The 23032-nt window shown below is 33.2% G+C and overlaps 1 protein-coding gene across 1 annotated transcript in view; it reads left to right on the top strand.

The window, feature by feature from the left end:
* The window catches only part of Stacl (SH3 and cysteine-rich domain-containing protein), a 427746-nt gene that overhangs the window by 368581 nt on the left and 36133 nt on the right, over nt 1-23032 (top strand). Inside the window, 1 exon segment of the mRNA XM_073988359.1 lies at nt 18598-18810. Coding sequence (XP_073844460.1) covers nt 18598-18810 — 213 coding nt within the window.

Raw genomic sequence — 23032 nt, 5'->3', positions numbered from 1 at the left:
AAAAGAGAGACATACATATTTCTTCTCTGCGTGTACGTTACATACTTATCACGTCCGTACCTAATAACGCCCGTACAACAAAAACGTTGTTAACCACAAAGATAGAACACCTTCAGAAGAATAATACCGAAATACGTCGAGCGTACGAATGTTGAATATATTCAACTTTGGCAGAGTGTGTAACATGTTTATTATTAAGTATGTATGTATGTGTTTTATATTTTGAAAAAGAATGCCAAACAAAACATGAAAGCCACCAATCGGCGGCCCTACATACATATCGAACCTTTTCAATAAAAGGGTAGTAATTCAAAATTTGAAGCATTGTGGCGTTTTTTTATTGGTATAGCGTTTGCAATTTTGTTTTTTCAAAATAGTCTGGCTTAATCCCATTGTTGTTGTTTTTGCTGTAAAGCAGACCAACCAAATTTTGGTGTGTGCATTTGTCGAAATTCGACGACACACACAAGTGGAAGAGGTTTGAATTGTTTTCGCAGACACTTTCGTCGGAGTTGTATGAGGTTGCCAAGGAAAAACTTCTCATTGAACTTTTTTCTTTGCTTACCTTTATACTTCGAGCTGACGATTGATGTTTGGGTATAAAAAGTTTCTTGTTGAAGAAGTTATTGAAAAATAACTTCGGTGGAGAATATCCACAAACAAGAAACAAGGGAACTGATGAGATCCAGTGGCGTGGATCGAAACTATAGTATTCCCTGCCTTACCCCTTGGCGAACAATGCCAAATCTTTTCCACTAATAAAATAGTTGTTTTAAAATATTAAAACAACAACAATGGGATTAAGCCAGACTATTTTGAAAAAAACAAAATTGTAATTCAAAATGTTTATATTTTCACTTTTCATCAAAAAACGATACATAATAATGAACTCCACCTACTGTAAAAATCTCCCGTTGTTTTGTCTTCTTCTTCGTCAAAAATACCGTTAAGTACTATGTATCAACAAAAGAGACTTATTTCTAGTTGAGCCCTCGTGTTTCAGGTAGGTAGTAGGTAGTATTTTTGGTATTGTTCTATCAATCGCCGCCCATTTTTTCACGAAGTCGAGAGTCGAAATAATATCTCTACTAAACAAAGATTTTTTCAACAAAATGGTAGAACTTCAAAAATGATATATGTAATTACATATTATATATGTATGTATATCACTAACAAAGAACACAACATTTTTATACCCCACACCACTATGTGGGAAAATACTCTTCCCACATATGGCCTAAAAGTTTGTAATACATCGAAATAATGGCCGAATAAATGCCTATTGATTTTTGGTGATGATCGGATAACAATTCATTTGTCGCAATGGGCATAAAACTTATTTGGAGATAAAGTCAACGTCAGTGGAATAAGAAATGATCACATTTACACACATACGCATGTTCCTACAGCAACCGCGAAGGGACAAGGAAGACTTCTCTCATATCAATTAGTGCACGCCGATTCATATTTGGCTCAATGACGGCGTGCCTTACGACACCACTTGTAGAGAAGTTTTTCATGACTGAAATACTCAGGAAATGCAAGCCAACATTAAAATTAAAAAAAAAAAAAATTGTATATTTTTCCATGCATAGTCCAAGGTTTGGGCATAGTCCAAGGTTAGAGCTTGATAATAAAACTAGACAATCTGAGCTTTAAATTAATACCAACTGTGTTAGCATTGATGGTCGAATATAAGAATAGTTATTGTAAAGGGGCTAACCTATCCCGTGTTCTATTTTGTGTATTGAAAACATGTAAAATAACAATCAGCAAGACCAACAAAGCTTTCTATCAGTACCAATCTACTTTGTCGACAGTAGTCAAATATAACATTAATTATTATTTAAGTCTGATTGTTTAATCTCGCTGCCGACATTCCTTTTGTTCAATATGTTTTCATTCGTGCATTCGTATGTTTTAATTAGGGGAAAGATAATTCTTTCTTCACTCAACAAAGAGCCCAGAAAATACCGATAATATTCGAATGCTGTTTGTGATTTTGTACAAACAGAAAATCAACGACTCTATAATGACACACTGGGTACATAAGCAGCCTATCCTGCTTCATTTCTGACATAAAAGAATAAAGAAGAAAAGGGCAACCTAGTTCGAAATTGGCTCGGCCTTCTTTATTATTTTATTTGTATTATGTTTGAAATGAAACAAGGCAAGAAAGCCAGGCGAAGAGGCTTCTTATGTATCCACGCCTTAAGTTCTTCCTCCACATTAAGGCTTATTCCTTGGAAATTTCCTCTTTATTGAAAAATTTCTGCATGGAGGTTTTCTACCCATTGAAAGTCCAAAAAACCGAGTTAAATCCAAAAGAGCTCAAATGGAGCTTCATGGTTGTTCTTTCCAAATACCATATTAATGGCCTGTTTCACTAATGTGCCGTTTCCACGGTACGTCGTTCGTTCTCCTGCGTTGTTCGACACATAACTACGAATAAATTACTTATTTCCCCATACAAAATTCTGTGAGCGAACGACGATTTTTCTACGTTGTTCGAGTAGAAATACTCTCCGAACGACGAATAAATATGTGCCATCCCTAAAAAAAGGGAGAATTTATCGAAAAAATAAATTATGACATGTCTAAATTCAAAAATTAAAAAAATTTTTGAAATCACAAAAATATTCCGAAAAAAGAAAAAGATTAATGAAAAGTTATGAAATAAAACTTTATATAGATGCAGAAGGAATGTGGTGTTTCATTCTTAATCCCACACACATTAGTTCAAAATCGCGTAAAAAAATTAAAAACAAAAGCCAAACTAATAACTGCAAATCAGAGTACACATCATCATCAATTTTGAAAATAAGAACAAATAAAAAATGTATTGAAAATACCAAAATTTTCAGAATTAAAGGAAAATATTAATGAAAGTGTGTAGAAGCATGTAAGGAAAATTATTGTGTGTCAAGGCGAATTTTGAAAGGTGAATTCGGGCGAAAGTTTTCTTGCGAGAAATCCACTAAGGACGAACAAAACAACAAAATATATGAAATACCTTATAATATTAAACGTTGTGCACGTATATATTCGTAAAAGAAGAAGTTTTGGTACTTATTTTTAATTAAAACAAAATATTTTGACAGCACATGAAGACATCAGTTGGTATTATTGTATCAACTTCTTTCTTTCACCATGAAAAGTGTTTTGCGAGTAAGTCTATCTTCTGGGAATACAACATTCCAATTGACAACTAATTCGGTAGAAAAGTGCTACTAAAATCCTCAACAAAGCAACAAAACTGGTGGTACCCCTATATTAGGGCTATACCAAAACGTAGACCTATACTGTCTGATTTTTCCAAGGGACAGTTTATACCTGTTATAATTTTTTTCAGTTGGTTAATAAATGATGCTAAAACTTTTGAAATACCGAAACTCTGGAGTACCGTTCTGTGGGGCCTGTATGATAACATGAACCTGTACCAAGAAATGTCTAGAGGAAATTATTGTAACTCAAACGAAGACCAAATGCCAGCCATTTCAATGGAATAATGAGGCCAAAACATTCAAAATACCGCAAATGGGGTGGTACCGTTCTATGGGGGCTATATTAAGGCTTGGACTAATACTGACAAATTTCTGGTTGTATGTTCATTACTACAACTAATATTAAATACCAAATTTCAGCTAGTTCGGTGCGATAGTGAGGTCGCCACCTCTAAAATACCGAAAATCGGGTGGTACCGTTTATATAGGCTATATCAAAACTTGGACCTATGCAGCCGATTTTCAATACCAAAAATCGTATTGGTAACAGAAAGCTCTATATTTAATATTGTGAGTTGTAACTTCATTTCAAGAGACGGTTATATCGACTTTGAATTTTATGCTGATAAAGAATATATATTTTATAGGGTGTCTGACGAATATTTCTATGTGTTACAAACGCAATTTTAAAGATGTATATTTTAATAAAACTAGATCTCAGAAAATGCGTTTTGTTTGGCAGTTTTTTTAGGAAAATTTTGGTCCGAAAAAAACTTTTCGAACGGCAACACTGGCTAATTGAAGATATGCATTCGAATTGTGATGCCCAATAGAGCTGGCAAATTGTCCTATATCTCAAACCGCGACCGGATTCGAAAATAACTCGCGATATCAGTTAGAAACATAAAGAAAAATCGATGAAACATTCAACCTTTCTAATTTTTTTGACCAGTGTTTTTTTAAAAAATAATTTCTTTTGAGTCCGATATAAAGAAAGCTTTGCGACATTGATCAAAACGATAGACCCACTATCGATAGTTTGCCAGCTCTAATGCCCAAGGGAGAGCCCATGGGCTCTCAGTGAACATTTCTCTCTCCAAACACACACAATTCCAGGCGTGCCAAGTTGGTGGTTTTCCCGCTACTTGTGGTGATTTTTGACGTACAAAAACCACTGTTTTAGCAGGAACGTCAACTGTTTTAAGGTAAAAATCGCTACAGACCTATGGTGCGTATGTGGCTGTAGCGATTTTTACCTCGGAACAGTTGGCATCCCTGCACAATTCAACTAAGTACCAATCCAAATGAAGTATGTGCGGTCAAACGCATACGACATCGAGAGCGTAAATTTCGCTCTCTCAACAAACGTCGTGTGGGTTTGCTAAAATTAAAATCATTGAAAAAAGCGACGGCACAACCTACTTCATTGACTTCTGATGCTGTTCTAAAGCAATGTCCGGCAAAAAGGGGCACACGCAGGGATGCCAGATAAGTTTGGTCGAAAATCGGCACTTTTCGGGTGCCAAAATCGGCAAAATCGGCAAAAAATTTTCAAAATCGGCAAAAAATCGGCAAATTAAAAAACATATATTTCAGTTCAAATTATCGCTTTATAATAAGCATAGGTTTAAAAAATAACTTTTTAAGTACAACAAAACAATTAACAATTCATAAACCAAGGCAATAATTCAAAATATGTATAAAAATAAATGGTTTTACCATATGCATATGTAGTATATATTTATAAGTACGTGTATGTATATATGAAATCAATATATTTTCAATTCAGTCAAGCTAAACAAAACGTATAGAAATATTGTCTTAAGAGGTTATTAATAAGGTGATTGTTTTTATACCCTCAGCATTTATGCTAACGAGGGTATATTAACTTTCATACGGGCAAAATGTGCCTCATCGAAATAATGGTTTTAGACCCCAAGTATGTTTGGACGAAATGTGTTTAAGACAATTTGGAGTAGATTTAGCAATGTCCCTGTCTGTCTGGCTGACTGGTGCGCACGATAACTCTCGAACGAATGAGCCGATTTTTCCAAGGTTTGGCTTTCGTAATATTTTGCCCAAACTTAGTTTAAGTTCGAAGATGGGCAATATCGGTCCACTCCTTCAGGTACCTCTCCCACAAAAGTTCGAAAATGATCGGAAAATTTGTGCGTACGATAACTCTTGAAGGGAGTAACCTATTTGGTCCATACTTTGCACATCGTGAAATGCCTACCAGACTTAGATGAGGTTCCAATACGTACTCAATCGGTCCACTCCTTCGGGAACCTCCCACACAAAAGTCCAAAAATGTTCGGAAAAATTGTACGCGCGATAACTCTTGAAAGGAGTGACTGATTTAGTAGATTTAGTACTTTACACATCCTAATATGTCTACAAGATATAGATTAGGTACGAATATGGACTCTATTTGTATATTCCTTATATTTTTCATTTCAATTTTTCATAGAACAAAAATCCAGCCCCTGCTGTCGAATCACTTCGATTTTGTTTGAAACAATTTGAATACGCTGCCTCCATTACTACGGTAAAAGCTTTTTCAGGGGCATGTCCATACTTCTTGAGAATATAGCCCGAGAGGTGTAAAAACCCCTATGGCACCAAATGTAGTGGCTGTAGAGCACGATAATTCTCGAACTAATCAACCGATTCCAAAAGTTATACGATGACCCACTGAAATGGCTAGTGGGAGCGATATCTATCGAAAAGTTATAACTCTCAAAATAAAATCCACTTCCCTAATGGACTATGTCGGTTCATTCCCTTAAGTACCACCTCCAACTACCACCTTGAATTTAAATTTTAATCCACATTTTTCGGCAAGTTCAAATGTCTAAAAATGGCCTCATAATTCCGAAAAGACCTTAAAAACATTCGATCTCTCCGTAGAAGAAAGTTTCAATTCACATAGGCTGAGGGTATACCTCTGTCAGCAAAGCCGACTGACACTTTCTTACTAGTTGTATTGGAATTTTGAAATGTTGGTTTACAATTAAATTCAATTTCTGTAATTAACCATTTGAATTAAAGTTTTGTAACAAATCATTTTTAATGACAAAATTATAACAGTTAGACTTATTTAATTTTAAGTAGTCTTTAGTAAAGAGAATTCCTTCCATCGAGTCCCTAACTAATCGATCTCGGCACTTGTTTTTATTTAAATTTACTTGGCTAGAAACTCTTTCCACATTTGCTGAAGAATGTGGCAAGACTAAAACATGTTTAATAAATTTGGACAAAATAGGAAATAATGATTCAAAATTTGAACATATTAATTCACACATTGTTTTCCAAAATTCTAGCAACTCTACGTTTTTATCTTTAAACAAATTTTTGAAATTTAAAGGTGAAAGTTCGTGTGATTCTTTTCGTTTATGTTTATAAAGCATTCGTATTCCTTTATAATAGGGGTGTCTTTTTACTTACGAAATGTTGCTGAAACATTTTTTTCAGCAACTTTTCCTTTATACAACTGTCAAAATCTGCAACATTAGTAATAATTATTACTAATTATCACGTAAAAAGACACAGCTAATGTCGAAAAAGAAATATTGTGTGCCATTTGTTATAAAACTTTGATTTATTGAAGCTAGGCACTTAAATTTATTTTCAAAATTAAACCGCTTAATTATTTCCACTAACCCACTTTTCGACAATTTCGTTTTTTGAACAATTTCCTTCACGTATATACTGAAGTACACGTTATGGTAATCAAGAAAATTCAAACTGTTTTTATAAAATGTAAAAAAATGTTATTATAATTAATCAAACTACTCTTGACGATATAGTTGTCTTTGTTATTGTACCAAATTAGTTCTAGCAACCACAATTTTCATACAAAACGAAAATTTTATGTGAACAAGTTGCCTTAACTAAAAATCGGCATTTTAGGGGTAAAAATCGGCAAATCGGCATTTCTATTTTTTTGGACTAAAAATCGGCAAAATGCCGATAAATCGGCAAATCTGGCATCACTGGGCACACGTGCCCTTGATGAGAATAACAACAGAACAACCACCACTCAGTCTTCGTTAAGAAGTCAATGAAGAAGGTTCTGTTGTCGGTTGTTTCAATGATTTTTAATTTTAGCAATGCATTAACGCACACGCTGTTTGTGGAGAGAGCGAGAGAGAGTCGTATGCGTGGGGCCGCAAACAATGCGATTGTATTGGTGCCGATACCTGTTCTAAAGCATAGCCGACCAAGAAGAGGGCACACAAAATTCTCAATATTTGCAACTTTTGACAGTGTGTTAGTAACGTTGTATGCACGCATGCTGCAAAACAGCCAAGATCACCCATATACGTTAACGTGACTGCAACAACAACATATGTTCTCATTTTTTCTCATCTGCCGTGGTTTAGCAAAGGAATGGCTCGCTCATAGAGACTAATGAACAAAATATTTTGAGCATCAATGCTGCAAAACAAAAACAAATCAAAACATTTGTGTGCTCTTTCGTTGCTTTCGGGTCGTGTGTGTGAATTGCCGAAAAACTTCGTAACTTTAACAATACCAAAGCACGACATTGTTCTAAAATAATAGAAAAAAAAATAGTGGACATCGCTGATCTATGCATACCAGACCTGAATTTCAATATTCAGATTATCATTTTGCCTTCAGTTTTTAATATGTTAGTGAAAAACTTTTCCTTTCTTGATTGTAACAGTATTTTCCTTAACAACACTTAAAGTGTCATTCACATAACATCATGTTTTACTCTTTCGAAAAACTTAAACGTGGATTTCAGTCTAATGGAGTGAGCACAATTCGCTTGCCATCTTCACGTGACCACTCAAACTGCTTAGCACAACGTTTTTTGTTTCTTTTGCACCGACCACACAAATTATAATTGCGTGAAAAGTATTTGTCACATCAGTCTTTTTTTACCGTCAACGTAGCTTTGTTCAATTTTTTTTTTTTTTTTGAGTTTGTTTCCATGTCGTTCTCATATTCACGTTTCGTATGGTATTCACAATCATTATGCCCTACCAACCAAAACCGTGTCAGTGTGTTTGTATGTTTGCCTCAGTGTTCTGTGCTCCCGACATTTCCGTCATTTTGCTCTAGCTGCTCCTACATATGATGATAATTTTTCTGTTCAGAAAGTGATGGAGATGATGTTATATCTGACGGATATACTACTGATGCTAAGCCCTCTTTTCAGGCTTCTTGAATCCATGTATCATCGCACAATAGTCGATGACACACATATGTAGTTTTTGTATGTATGTGTACATCTTCATCCTTTCACTATAGTGTAACCCTGCCAGCATTTTGAAGCTAGTTTTATCTTCTTTCAGCAATGCGTGACTTTTTAGTGACATTGACGTTCGATAATTGTCTAATATACAATAACAATTTCATTCTTATCTCATTTGCATCATACCCAGTCACCATTTGGAGACTTGCATTTAAATAAAAATACGACTCCTATTGTTTTACAAAAAACCAATTACACTGGAAACAGCTTGCAAAATGTAATGCAGACAAATAACAATTACAATTCTATGACCATATTACGACTAACTAATTTTCATCTTGATTTAGATACAAAAGAGATTGTTTACATCTATTTTTTTAGAATTGTAGTAAATTGAAGAAGTAAGACATTTGTCATTAGAGGATTATATGCGACGGTGGTGCAATGGTAAGCATGCTCGTTTTGCAAACGGAATGTCCGGGGCTCGATTACCAGGTCAGGCGACATCGCATTTTTCAGGTGACAAATTAACATAAGCGACAATTCCTGAGTATTTCTAAAACATACGTTGATAACAGACAAAATAACCCTAACATAGAATTAACTCCACAACAGGTCAACAATAACAAAAAAGTAAATAAAATAAAAAGAAATTAAATAAAAAAGATAATTTTTATTCTTTTTTTACTTTATTCTTTTTTATTTAAAAAATAAATTAAATAAAAAAGAAACCAGTAGGAAAAGACCAAAGTCGGGCGGGGCCGACTATGTAATACCCTACACCAGTCGAAATATGTAAAAATGGAATAATTAGTATACATCCCAATACGCAAATTGGAGCCATATTTGGGGAAAATCGTTAAAATACCTAAAATCGGGAGGTACCGTTATATGGGGGCTACAAAAAAACATGGACCTATCTTAACAATTTTAAGTGGCGAAATTTCGTGGCCACTGGGAACCACATATGTAAAATTTCAGCTAGTTCAAGCAAAAAATGTGGCTAAGATCCCTAAAATACCTTAAATCGGGAGGTATCGTTATATGGGGACTATACCGAACCGTGAACCTATCTTGACAATTTGTAGTGGAGCAATTTCGCGGCCATTGAGAACCTCAAATGTAAAATTTCAGCTAGTTTGGGAAAAAAATGTGGCTAAGATCCATAAAATACCTTAAATTGGGAGGTATCGTTATATGGGGACTATACCGAACCGTGGACCTATCTTGACAATTTTTAGTGGAGCAATTTCGCGGCCATTGGGAACCTCAAAAGTAAAATTTCAGCTGGTTTAGGCAACAAATGCGGCTAAGATCCCTAAAATACCTTAAATCGGGAGGTACCGTTATATGGGGGCTATACCAAAACTTGGACCGATATAGCCCATCTTCGAACTTGATCTTCCAACGGCTACAAAAATGGTATTCCTCAATTTTCAGCGAAATCGGTCAACAAATGCGACCTGTATGTTGCGAACGGACGGACGGACATGCATAAATCGACTCAGAAAGTGATTCTATGTATATCCCTAGAAGGAACTATGGGTCTATCTCGCTTCCTTTTGTATGTTACATACAAATGCACTAACACATAATACCCCTTACCACATAGTGGTGTAGGGTATAAAAAATAATTTTTCGGAGTGTTGGCGTTTTTTATTTGGGATGACGACTTCTATTTTGTTTTTCAAAATAGTCAGGCTTAATCCCATAGTCGTTGTTTTAATATTTTATTAATATTTTATTTTTTCACTAATAAATTAAAGTTGTTTGAAAAAATATTAATTTTTCTTTTTTAATTTATTCTTTTTTATTTACTATTTTTTTATTATTATAATTATTATTTTATCAACGTATATATGTCTTTTAGCCTACATTAATTTTGTCATTTGAAAAAAGATGTTGACTGTCCTGGGAATCGAACCCGGGCCTTCAGCTTGCAAAGCGAACATGCTTATCCATATTATCGTTATAATAACTTTCAGCAGTGTCCAATGAGACACTCACAATAAGTATCTAATGTGTGGAACAGTGCTTCCCGAGAGCTTGACCCTTTTGGATAAAAAAGCGACTATCGCATTCGTTGGTGCAATCGTATTCAAGTGACTTATTGGACAAGAAACAGATAGCAAATGTTTGCAGGGCACATTCATGAATTAATGAATGGAAATGTGTGTGCGTATATTCGATTTTTTTGCTGCATGTTGCGTTATCTAGTTTTTCTGTTTCTCTTTTGTTTTGTTTGCTAAAATCTAGGAACCTTTTGAATAATCTAAAACAGATACGTTGAATTTATGAATGTAAGTAATGTCATAAGCAAGCCGTGTAACTAAAATGTGTTTTTATAGTATAAATGTCAAAGCAAGTCACATAAACATAAGTTCTAAGCACACCTGTCCAAAAAAATGTATCATTTAGCTAGAGTTTTTCGTGCAATTTCATTAAACTGGAAAAATGTTTATCAAATTAAAATAAAGACTTCCTAAACTTTAGAAGACTTCTATTCCATGCATAGAAGGTACATACAATCGAACTTCTATATAACGAAGAAAAATTGAAAACACAGCTTTTTCAGCCCATTTTCACCTCTCTATAACGAACTTCCCTATAACGAATTGTTTTATTGCACAACTGGGAATTCTCACACAAAATAATCTCTCTACGAGTATAACGAAATTTTTATCAAACTTTTACTCATTGGCAATGAAAACCTAACACATTCATAACGCTCTTTTTATTAAAGTGCACACTTAAAAAAGTGGCAAAACTCATTTATCAGCGCTCTTACAACAAAAAATGCTTAAAAAGAGAAACAACTGTCCATTGTTTTAACCCATATAAAGCCAGTGGTCGTATAAACGCCACAAAAAATGTTTTTTTTTAATATTTTTGTGAGTTTTTTTTTGCATTTGTTATAGTATTGTGTGTTATTTGTCATTTCACGCTTATAAAGCTTCATTTGACGCATGCATTTCCACGCAATTGACCTAAAACCCAAGCTACTCAAAAAATCGAATTTTTTATAATTTTCGACTTTTGATGAAAAATCCAAAGTTTTTGGCACTTTTAAAAGAAGGCCCAATTGCTGGAAAACTATTCGTTTTAGAAAAAAATGCTTAAAAAGTCTCCAAAATAACAATAGTTCGATGTGTGGGCACGACTCTTTTATATAATACATTTTAAACATGGAAGATTTTTATACTAAGACTGCTCCAATATGTACATTGAAAATATATTGGTCATCTATACATGCACCTTTGTTTACGTTGTCTCGGTAGGATATGGTCTACCACCTTTCGTAGTGGTATTGAACGAAATGCGTTACAATTAAACTTAAAGTTGATATTGTGAACGATGCTAAATAGATGGACGAGGAACTCAAATCTGAAACTTTATTATTATGGCCTGCTACCAAAAGCCTTTCTTAATTATTTATGCATGGAACTCGTTAAATACTAAACAAAATCAACTTGCTGTCCATCAGATTATACTAGAAAACTAATTCAAATAACAAACATGCCTTGCTGTCATAAACCGCTCGAATTCACCATGCCAATAAGTTAAAGGGTCTGTCGACAGACCAACATATGCATCATATATCTAATGCGTTTGTCTCAATTCTCTCCTCACCATAGTTGCAGATGATACTCCCACCACATTAGAACGACCATACGGTGAGCCATTAATGCTGAAAAAGAAAATACTTGTCGATCGATCTAGCCTACAACAATGTTCCGAAAGCCCCTCATCACCTGGCTCCACTACACACGGAGATGTCAAGCCGGCGAGAAAAGTCCGTTTGAAGACATAGGACGCAGAACGCATAGAACGTCCAAGAAGCCCCTTTGAATATTTTAGCCCAAGGTCCCCAGTAAAATATGATCCCTCCGCTCCATTTAAAATCTCCTAATGTTTTAAGCCTCAATAGTTTTTACATAACAAAAAGAAAATAATTTAAAAATCGCAAAGTTGTGACTTCATCATTTCATAGCTTACATTTTTCCAATTTCGAAGGAAGACTTATATAAATTATAAATACGAAGCTGTTTTCATTTTATTATGATTATTTATAATTTTTGTAATTTATTTTTGTTTATATTTTAAAACATGTTATTGTGTTGTATTACTTATAATTGTAGTAGCAAAATTTACGAAAAAATAAAAAGTAAATCAATTTCCTGAGTTGTACTTTTCACTCCCCAGTCAAGCAGGCGAAACACATTGTTCTTTTCTAAGCAGAAAAGGGTGTTGTTTAATAGTCACCACAAAGTGCAGAAAATTATTCGATATCAAAAAAATTTAATGAAAATGTTTGAAATAATGTTTAGCAATTTTCTAATCACCACCATAACACACATACATATACTACATGTTGGTTAATTTTTTATTTAAAAATGTTCATATCATTTTAATATAACTTTTTACATTCACTTTGACAGTTTTTTATTCGCACGTTTTTTAGAGTCTTCTTCTTCTTGTGTTCATGTAAGCTACTCCCTTTATTTTATAAAAATGTTGCCTTTACGTTTTTTGTCCGTACTATTTGTTTATTTCCATCTGTAATGTATGCATATATTTGTGGCATTTGTATTTATGTACCATACTATATATAGAAAAATGTTGTATCTCTTGTTTGCATTCATTGATTACGGATTTATTGATTGTGAAATTCACTTTGTGTTTTTTATTTTCCATTTTGAAACGTTTTTACACTTCAAACAAAACTTTGCACAATAAATAGCAGCCTAAAACACAACAAACTAAATTGGATAAGTATTAACTCAAAATATTCTCCTGTTCAAGAGAGTAAATTAGTATCCAAATAGCTGACAATATAGTAACCTTTAAATAACTGAATTAAATAACTTTTCAGATTTGGATGACAATACATGAATATGAAACCAAAACCAATATGGGTCCATTTCTTATAGCCCCCATATAGCTGTACCAGCCGATTTAAAGTATTTTAAGGATTCTATCTTCATTTTAAGCCGAATTGGCTGTAATTTGACATTTGGGGTTCCCAATGGTACAGAAGCTTCTTTTGGTATAGCCCTTATATAACGGTTCCACAAGATTTCAGGCATTTTAAAGTTTTTATCTGCATTTTCGGTCTAAATAGGCTATAACTTTATTATGAAGTTCTCAGTGGTCAAAAAATGTAATTACTGAAAAGTTAAAAATAAAAAATAATTAAAAAAATAAGTTTTAGTGTTTTATTTATAAACGCACTTAAAACTAGAAAATAGTTTTTCATGATGGAATCTCTCAAATAAAACGCGTTGACTTTGAATTTAAAATTGTGACAATATTAAACGGCAAGCGTTTTATTTGAGAGAATCCATCATGAAAAATTATTTTGTAGTTTTAAGTGCGTTTATAAATAAAACACTGAAACTTAATTTGTTTAATTATTTTTTTACAGTGTTTTATTTATTCCTTTATTTTCCCAGAATTCTGTTTTCCAATTCTAACTTAAGGTGTTCCAAAATATTACAAGTAGATCTTATTTTTTCTGAAAACGTAAACGTTTGGTAAACTCTACAGTATTAAAAACTTGCGAGCTGCTGTTGAGGCACTATACTTCTAGTATCATCAAATTTATCTATCAACTTTAGATGTGTACAGTAGGGTTATGACTTTTTGATCTTTTTTCAAAAAAGGTTTCCAGTAACGGGCATGAATGAAATTTTGCCTATTATTGACTAATATTTAAGTACTAAGTATTAAAAAAGGTTCCGCACAAACCAATTTCAAATTATGTATATATTTGTGAAGAAATACTATGAAACGTAAAAATGTTTCTCAAAGAATTATTTCATGTTGCACGAATGTATGACATCTTTCCTATTAATGACTAAAATAACTTTTTTCAATTTAAATTTTGAAAAATTTCAAGGGCAAGATCAAAAGGACTAGGCAAAAAACAGTAGTAACTAATATGAATCGGGGTGCAATCATTGATATGAGAGAAGTCTCCCTTGTCCCGTATGGGATGTTTGTGGAACAATTATTCTATATATGTACATATGTATTGAGAACGGACTTTGATAGAAAAAAATATTTCATATCTGCAATAATGTCAGTATAAATAGAAGTTATCAAAACTCCACATTGTCTTTTAGCCATTATTATTCACATCTAATATGCCTGACGAAATTACTAACCTCCAGTGAAACGATCGTAGCATATTGGTTGGATGTGTGGGACTTCGCTGGAATTCACTTTTTCAATACAAACTCCTTAGGTCATGTTAGCGATAAATTCAATTAATTAAACACTTACTCATTTTAGTTTACACAACAAATGTGAAACACAACACATTCATCAGCCCCCTGAGTTGTTTTAACGATCTTCACAAAAATCGGTTCAGATTTGAATATAGCCACCATATATATCTTTCCCCGATTCCGTCAATTTTAATAGATTAGCCTTCAAATTTAATATTACATAGGCCCCTGAGTAGTTTTAGTGATCTTCAAAAAATCGGTTCAGATTTGGATTTAGCTCCCATATACATATATCTTACACCGATTTTGCTAAAAATCGGTAAATTTTTTATAAATAGCCTGCAGGATGTTTTCTTAGGCCCTTTTTTAGTTTTACTGATTTTGACAAAAATTACCGGGTCTTTTGTGAATAGAGATATGTAATTTGGAGGAGATGTATATCAAATACACAGAAAAAACAAATTCATTCAATTTATGAATAGTGTTCAAAAATTGTTTCCTATGTTCAGATTTTTACATTGTATGAACCTAATTCATAAAGCAATAAATACTGGTTTCTTTTTTGAATGAAACATAAACATGTACATATATTCTCTTTTTCAAAATATGAACCAATTCAGTCATTTCAAAATAATCTTCTTTAAAGCAGGAAAAAGTTTCTTATATTCAAAACTCTGTTTATATTTTTTATAAATTTATTTTTTCTATAAAAATTTTGTTGTTTTATTTTATTTTCAAATTAGTTTTTTTTATTTAATTTTGTAATTATTGTTCTTTAAACGTTTCTCTTCTAATTGATTTTTCCTAATGAATTATGTATCTTGTAAATCGGATCAATGTGAACATATGAGTCCATCAGCACTAGCTTGAGTTATTAAATGTTACATTTATTTTAAAGAAATTAAATAAATGTATATGCGAAATATTGCTTTTGACATAGTGAGTGTTTTCAGACAACAAACGAAATCTATTCGTGCGGTTTGTTTTTGTTGTACCAGTGTTTTTATTGTGTTTATATGTTCGTTCTTCTGTTCAATCTGGCTCTGGGTCTATCTCCAGTTCCAGAAAAATGGCTGCTTCGATGGGATGTAGCCACAGATCCACTGGAGTTAGATGGGTAGGTTTGGCGGGGCAGTTAGTGTGGTAGTGGTGATTGTTTAGGCTATTGTGCTTTGTTGACATGGAGTCAATGTGCATACGTTTGTTTTTTCTGTGTAGAGATCTTTTATTTTACAGAGTTACAACAAATTTATATTCTTATAAATTTATAAACTCAAAGCAGGCGGTACCGTTATATGGTGGCTATATCAAAACGAGGACCTCTATTGACCCTTATTTACGGGAATGCTTCTCCCTCACTAAGATCCCAAAATGTAAATAAAATGTGGCCTGGATCCTTAAAATGGGAGGTATCGTTATATGAGGGCTATATCAATACGTGGACCAATATTGACGATCTTTAGAAACATTTTGCTCGTAGAAAGCGTTATATTTTACTTTAAGCTAAATCGGTAAAGTCCTGAAAATACATAAAAACGGGTAGTACCGTAAGTCAGTCGCAATTAATCTATTGAGAAATTGAGAGATCGAGAGTTCCTCTAAATGTGTGCACTGTTAGAACAGTGGAATCCCGTGGGACTTTGTAGTTATATAAAAATAAATATATAAAAAGGACTAGTTAAAAATATACACGTATAAAGGTTCCGAGACAAATCCGGTTGTTCTGTGGAACAGTAACGCAAATACAATTACTCATTTTGATACGCCAGGTTTCGTAGTATCGGATAGTAAAAAAAAAACCATTAAAAATTCCAATAACTCGTAATAATATGATCCACACAAAATCTACGAATTTCCATGATATTTGGAGTATGTTTTAACGAAAAGATCATTTTGTAGATACATAACGTTACTTCAAATGTAACGTTACAACCAACGAAATTTATATATATTTCGACTGTAATTAAAATCGAAAGTTATGTTAGGTATAATTAATTTTAATTGTTTCTTGATTGTTACTATATTTTTAATACGAAGTGTGTTACGTCGATAAGAGGCTGTTTACTGTAAGAAGGAAGCCAACTGTATTTTTCATTGAAGTTTATAAATTCATACAATTAAAAAATGGTCCTTCTCCTTGGTTTATATACTCCTGTGTATATCCGTCATGACCTTAAGAAATAATTCAAAACTATCATAGTCCCAATTTACATTGGGCGAGTTTACTTGCGGCAATTGTCATTTTGTAGGAGAGAGAGGTGAGGCATATGGTAACCCTTTGCCTCTCAGCACCCTCTCTCACCTACAAACTGACAATTGCCGCAAGTAAACTCGCCTAATGTAAATTGGGACATATTTAAAATTGTTATTCAGAAGTTGACATTTTGAATTGGTTAACGTCAGAGTGTTGCAGGATCGCACACTACTATCATCCATTGGTAACCGATATAAAAATGAACCTCAGGTTTTTACCAAAAATGTATATGAAACTCAGAAACAAAAACTTTTTATAACAATACATTCATAGAAGATCTTAAAACAGAAAATACCATGAAATCTTATATTAGAATACAGTAAATACGTTTTAAATAATGTATACTTAAGTAACACAAAGGGGAGTTTTTTCATTAAATACTTGTTTAATATTTTATACCATTTCTTTGGCAAAAACATCTAATAGTAACCCTGCGGGGCTTTTCTCAACCGGTTGAAAAAATAGTCAGTTATAAATGCATTATTCTACTACTAACTACAAATTGGTTGAAAAGTCATCTATAGATCCAGTTGAAAACGTTGAATTTTCAACAGTGTGTTTTCGACGCAAATAATTCTCATATACGCTATCGTAATTATTTCTACACATATAAATGCAACATACAATTACACAAGTTAGTTTTGATAGACTCGACATACCAAAGGTGGTACAAGAAGAAATCATACTTGAAACAACTGGTGTCAAAAAAAGTCAAAGAAAAAAGCAAAAGAGAAAATTAAAAGAAATCAAAAAAATATAATAAAAAATCCTTTTTTCACTCTCTTTAAGACAAAAACAACATTTTTAAACTGACTATAAAAAGTCAAAACATAGTTAGATATAAGTCAGTTAAAAATAGTTTTTTATATAACTAGTTAAAAGTAATGAAGAGATGGACAATTGTCCACTGCCTAGCTCATCCCCATGTTAAAATAGTTAGTTGCCGTAATGGAAAATAATCGAAAAATAACCACTTGTGGTTATTTTTAAACTAGTTATAAACTACTTTTAAACTAATTTATTTCCCCGCAGGGAATATGCACCTGTCCAATACAGAAACACATCTACACACTACACAAACACACTAACCTACCAAACAATGGATTTCAATTATACAATGAAATTTTGAAATGCTATTTATCTATAATTGTCACTCTTGCTGTTTTTTTTTTTTTGTTAATTTTACATTTCCCTCTTCCCTCGTAGATGCTGCTCATGTTTTATGCAAATAGTGAACATATATGTATTTTATTACTTTTGTTGTAAAATAAAAAATCATATTGTATTGTTATACATACACCCAGAACATTTTCATTCTCTTAGTGTTACAATATATTAACATACATACATAACTCCAGTCATCTATGTAGATATGTTTGTATGCTTACATTTAATATAACATTAATCTTTACCAATTTTGTATTTTTTACGTTTTTCTATTGGCGTTGTTAATTTCAACATTAAATTAAAACGCAAAACTAAAATAAAAACTATTCCAAATGGCGATCATCTTATCAACACATATGCAAATATTACCAAAACAACCATCATCATCATTTCAAACACTGACCAATACCAACAACAAAACCTTCACACCATATTATCGGGCGAATCGATTGCAATTGATGTGCTCTTGAAACAAATTTTTTGGTTGAACCACAAAAGCTCCCCATTCCCCACGGAGACAAAAATTGAATTTACGCATGAAATCACTGAGCTTGGACTCGCCCGAATCATCAGAGTTGCATGGACAAATCAGACGTAGACAGCCACAGGTGCCCGGCCCACCGACGGGAGCCACCAGCAGTTACTACCATGGAGGTTCGGGTGGTCACTTAGAGCACAGTACGCCACCATCAAACAATAGTCGTTTGCATTGTAAGTAGTTATCGTTTCTAGTCAAATCTAAATATTTCCTATACTTGTCGTCTTATTTTGCTTGACAAAGCATTAATCTACACCACCTTTTGACATCACCACTTTCCATAACCGTCACCATCACCTTCTACCTACCTATCTACCTACCACAATTCAACGTACGCTGTACTAGTAAAAAGAATTGTCTTTGTGAAATATTCAACCCCCCCAATACAAACCCAGCTGTGAAAGCGCCACGAGAAAATACTCACCATACAAAGTCCTACTAAAAACAGACACGGTATCTACTATCTGTGGCCAGTATGTTGTCCATTACATCTCTGGATTGCCCGTCGTATTTCCACTTGACTGCACTGATGAGTACATCACCGACCAACAAACATACATAGACCCATACTGGTAATGACTGCGACTCGACAAAAAAAAAAGAGAAACACTTCATGAACCATTCTTCCTTCCACGATTCCTGTATATATATATTTTTTATAGTATTAATGTTAGTATTTGTAGTTTTGTTTGTACACCAGGTGTGCTTTAAAGCCATGACCGTATGTAGTATATGTACATTAGGGTTATAAGCAAAAATCAAAAATACCACCATATAACCGTGTATAACATGAAAATAATAAGAAATGCACTCGTGTAACAGGAAAACCAACAAATTTTTGTTATGCTGCCTTCGTTGTAATTCAACGACATACATATATCAGTGGAGAAGGTTTGTCTTGTTTTTCATACACTTTTGTTGGGGATATATGTAAATGAAAGACGAAAACTTTTCATGGAGTTTGTTTTTTCAATTTGATCCATAAACTTTTGTATATGAAATTTTATGGCGATCCGTTAACGTGAACCCGTGCCACCAGAGGGATGGAACAAATTTAGGGGAGAGGCATTTCAAAAAAAACTTTGTCGTTTTTTGGGCAGCCCTAGCACATATACATAAATGCTTTCAAAAAGTAAAAATCAACATTTCTATAAAGAACAAATTATCAAAATGCCTTTAGTATTCGCTTTCGGTGCGATAAATTTTCATCGCACCGACCTACAGCGGGGTACACACGATCAGTTTTGACTGTCAGTTCTGCTCAAATAATCGGTTGCTTGCCATTGTGGCCGTTCACTTTAACAGTATTTCATTTCTTAATTTGTTGCAATTGCGTTCAATCATCGTAGACGTCAATTTTATAATTGATAATAATGGCAAAACAACAAATACAAAGGCTCAAAATAAATTGGCCGAGATACATTTATAAGGTTACGCAGAAAGAATGGGGAAATTAACACCTTTGCTTGATGTCACGTATTTCTTTAGCGAGGTATCCACTAAAATATAAATATGTAAGTAGACGCCGATTCATATACATAAGCTCAATGATATGGGACCGAGTCCAAACGGCGTGTCTTACGACACCACTTATAGAGAAGTTTTACATGGCTGGAATACTCAGGAAGGTATGCCGTTAATAATGAAAACAATATCAGCCAAATGGCGATCACGATTACAGGACCATATCCTTTCGTGAAAATTTGCATAACCAAATCGACGCAGTTGTCGTAGACGCAAGGTGTTAAATAAGATCTCGGTGGCCAATTCTGATCACCTCTTCGAGAGATAACACGGTTTTCAATTTTGACAAAGAATAATCCCTTTAAAGTGACAAATACCGAAATACTGGGCAATCGAAAATAACACATCTTGTTGCAAAACCCTTTAGAAACATTTTTGGACTCAATGAGATTATTTGGGATAAATTACTGTAAATATTCTTCTGGTCCTCAGAATGTTGCGTTGAATTAAATTGGTTAAACAATGCCAGATCCTGGAAATTGTTGCTTCAAACTTTGTAAACAAATTTATTTTATTACAATAAATGAGGGTGGACACTTCTGTTCTCAAAGCTTTAGAAAAAAAAACAACCATATATCGACGCCTCCAAATAATAGTATGCTAAGTCGACTTAGCATGTTTTCAAGGTCTTTACATTTTTATATTTAACGTCCTTTAACTTAAACTCTGTCAAATTTTGGTAATGATCGGACAATCCGAACAGAAGTCATGAACAAATATTTACTAAGCATAGTACTGAAGGTCAAAGAAATTTCCAAACTTTTAGAGATTGTCCTGCAAAACTCGCTTTTCAGAATTAGCAAACTATTATTTGGAGGTGTCGATATGTATAACACTGCTCCTCCGGTAAAGATGACATCAAGGATAATGTCAAGTCCACATTAATATATACAGTATAATCTCGATAATCTGTACACCACGTGTTTCGGACTGTCTGGATTACCGAGAAGTATCAAAAACATATAATTTTGTAAGCTTAAATCATTAATACTGAACATTTGCTAAATACTAAACTGTCTAAACGAATTCATATTAAGCAAATATCACGGTTTTCGCCCATTTTAAGACTGGAAATAGCTTTCCTGGCTACCATATATGCTTCTTATATTCCTCCAGCGTTATTAAGGTGATATTTCATGGGTATTTTTGTCGGCTAAAACTTATCTACAGTGCTGTATATAATTTATTATTTATTTCAAGGATATAAACTTCGTAGCCCATGTATGTATGTATTTATTACATACATACATACATACTTATATTGTTTTCCCGTGTCCATGGGACATGAGCCTCTCACTCGGGAAAGAACTTCAGAATTCAAATGCATTCATCTCATTAGGTGAGTATATTTTAGCAATTTCTATGAACATCAGCAAATGACTTCAACTCGTCGACAAAACCAAAAATAAATATATCATAATACCAAAAATAAATATATCATAATCATATAAATCTAATAATTAAAACAAATTGGAATTTAAATCTACTCGTTACAAAAAAAGAGAATACGAAACAAAAAGCCGTAGTTAGCTATAATTTTGAATGTCAAATAAAGAAAGTAAAAGGAGTCATACGAACTTTTTAATAATTTATTGAAATTTCTAAACAAGGTCTCTCTCTACTCCTTTCCTCGTTCAGTTTGAAATTCTAAAATATTAATTAATTCTATGATATTAATTAACGTTTTAAATGTTTTAAACATTTCTAGGTAAAATATTCATGGACTTTTTCACTAACCGGATGGCTAATGAACTTTTCTTCTTTAGAAAGAAGGAATACGCAACATCTATTTTTCAGGGAACAAGGCTACCCAACGCTATGTTTTAAATACTGTTGTTTATCATTGTCAGCCACCAATTGTTGAACCGTAGAAAAATAATTCAATATATTCAGATATCAGATATCGACTGTGTAACTGATTCAAAAGTGGCTAGCTAGAAAGTGGAGATTAGAAGAAACTAAATTGTTGTCATTTATACACCAATTACTATTGCTTAGAATGAAAACGTCATTGAAATAATAAGAATCGAATGCTCAAGTTAAGAAAAAATATTGATGTCCGGATTATCGAGGTAAGAAAAATATGTGATGTCCGGATTACAGAGCCTAAAATGTAAAAAAATGCTAGTATCCGGATTATAGCGTTGACCAGATTAACGAGTGTCCGGATTATCTAGACTATACTGTATATTTGTATGTATATAAAGATATGGTCAAAATAATAAGTACATCATAGATTATGTTTAATGTTGTGCTTCACCATCATCAGCTTTTTCTGCGTTGCATTTCGAAATGCAAGAAGCAAAAAAAAAAAAACGACAAAATTGGTAACATTATGTTTCTGCATTAATTTTGTGTTGAAGTCCCTTATGTGGTTGGCCAAAAACATAAGTACAATTTGAATTTTTTATTATTTACCTATAGTCGAGAACATTTTTATAAAGATTGGTCGGTAATTTAACTGTGTTAATGATATTAAACAAAAATAAAAATTATTTGATGGATGTATCAAAATAACCACTATTACCCAGAAGATAGTAAATTTCGATAATAGTAAATTTCCGTGGTTAGGCCGGTGTTTTTTTTTTTTTTCCAAAACTCATTGAAACCACATCAAAACTGACCAAACACGGTGCAAGCCTAAAAAGAGAACAAATGTAATTGCTCTCGCAAAAGACACCTATTAAATTAATATTGGACAATTACTGTTGACATAGGAAATGTTATACTCACCCGAACAGCTCGGAGAATACTAGTTACCAGAATAATTTATAAAGGAAGTGCAATTGCATTGAAGGTCATTCTTCGATATGGTCGGATAAACGCACATAGAAAATAGGCGAAATATCCTCTGGAGCAATGAAATTAAAA

This window comes from Musca autumnalis, unplaced genomic scaffold, assembly GCF_047663935.1.
Source record: "Musca autumnalis isolate F117 unplaced genomic scaffold, ASM4766393v1 scaffold_5, whole genome shotgun sequence".
NCBI lineage: Eukaryota > Metazoa > Arthropoda > Insecta > Diptera > Muscidae > Musca > Musca autumnalis.
The sequence above is the reverse complement of the archived record's forward strand: the minus strand, read 5'-3'. Positions and strand labels throughout refer to the sequence as shown.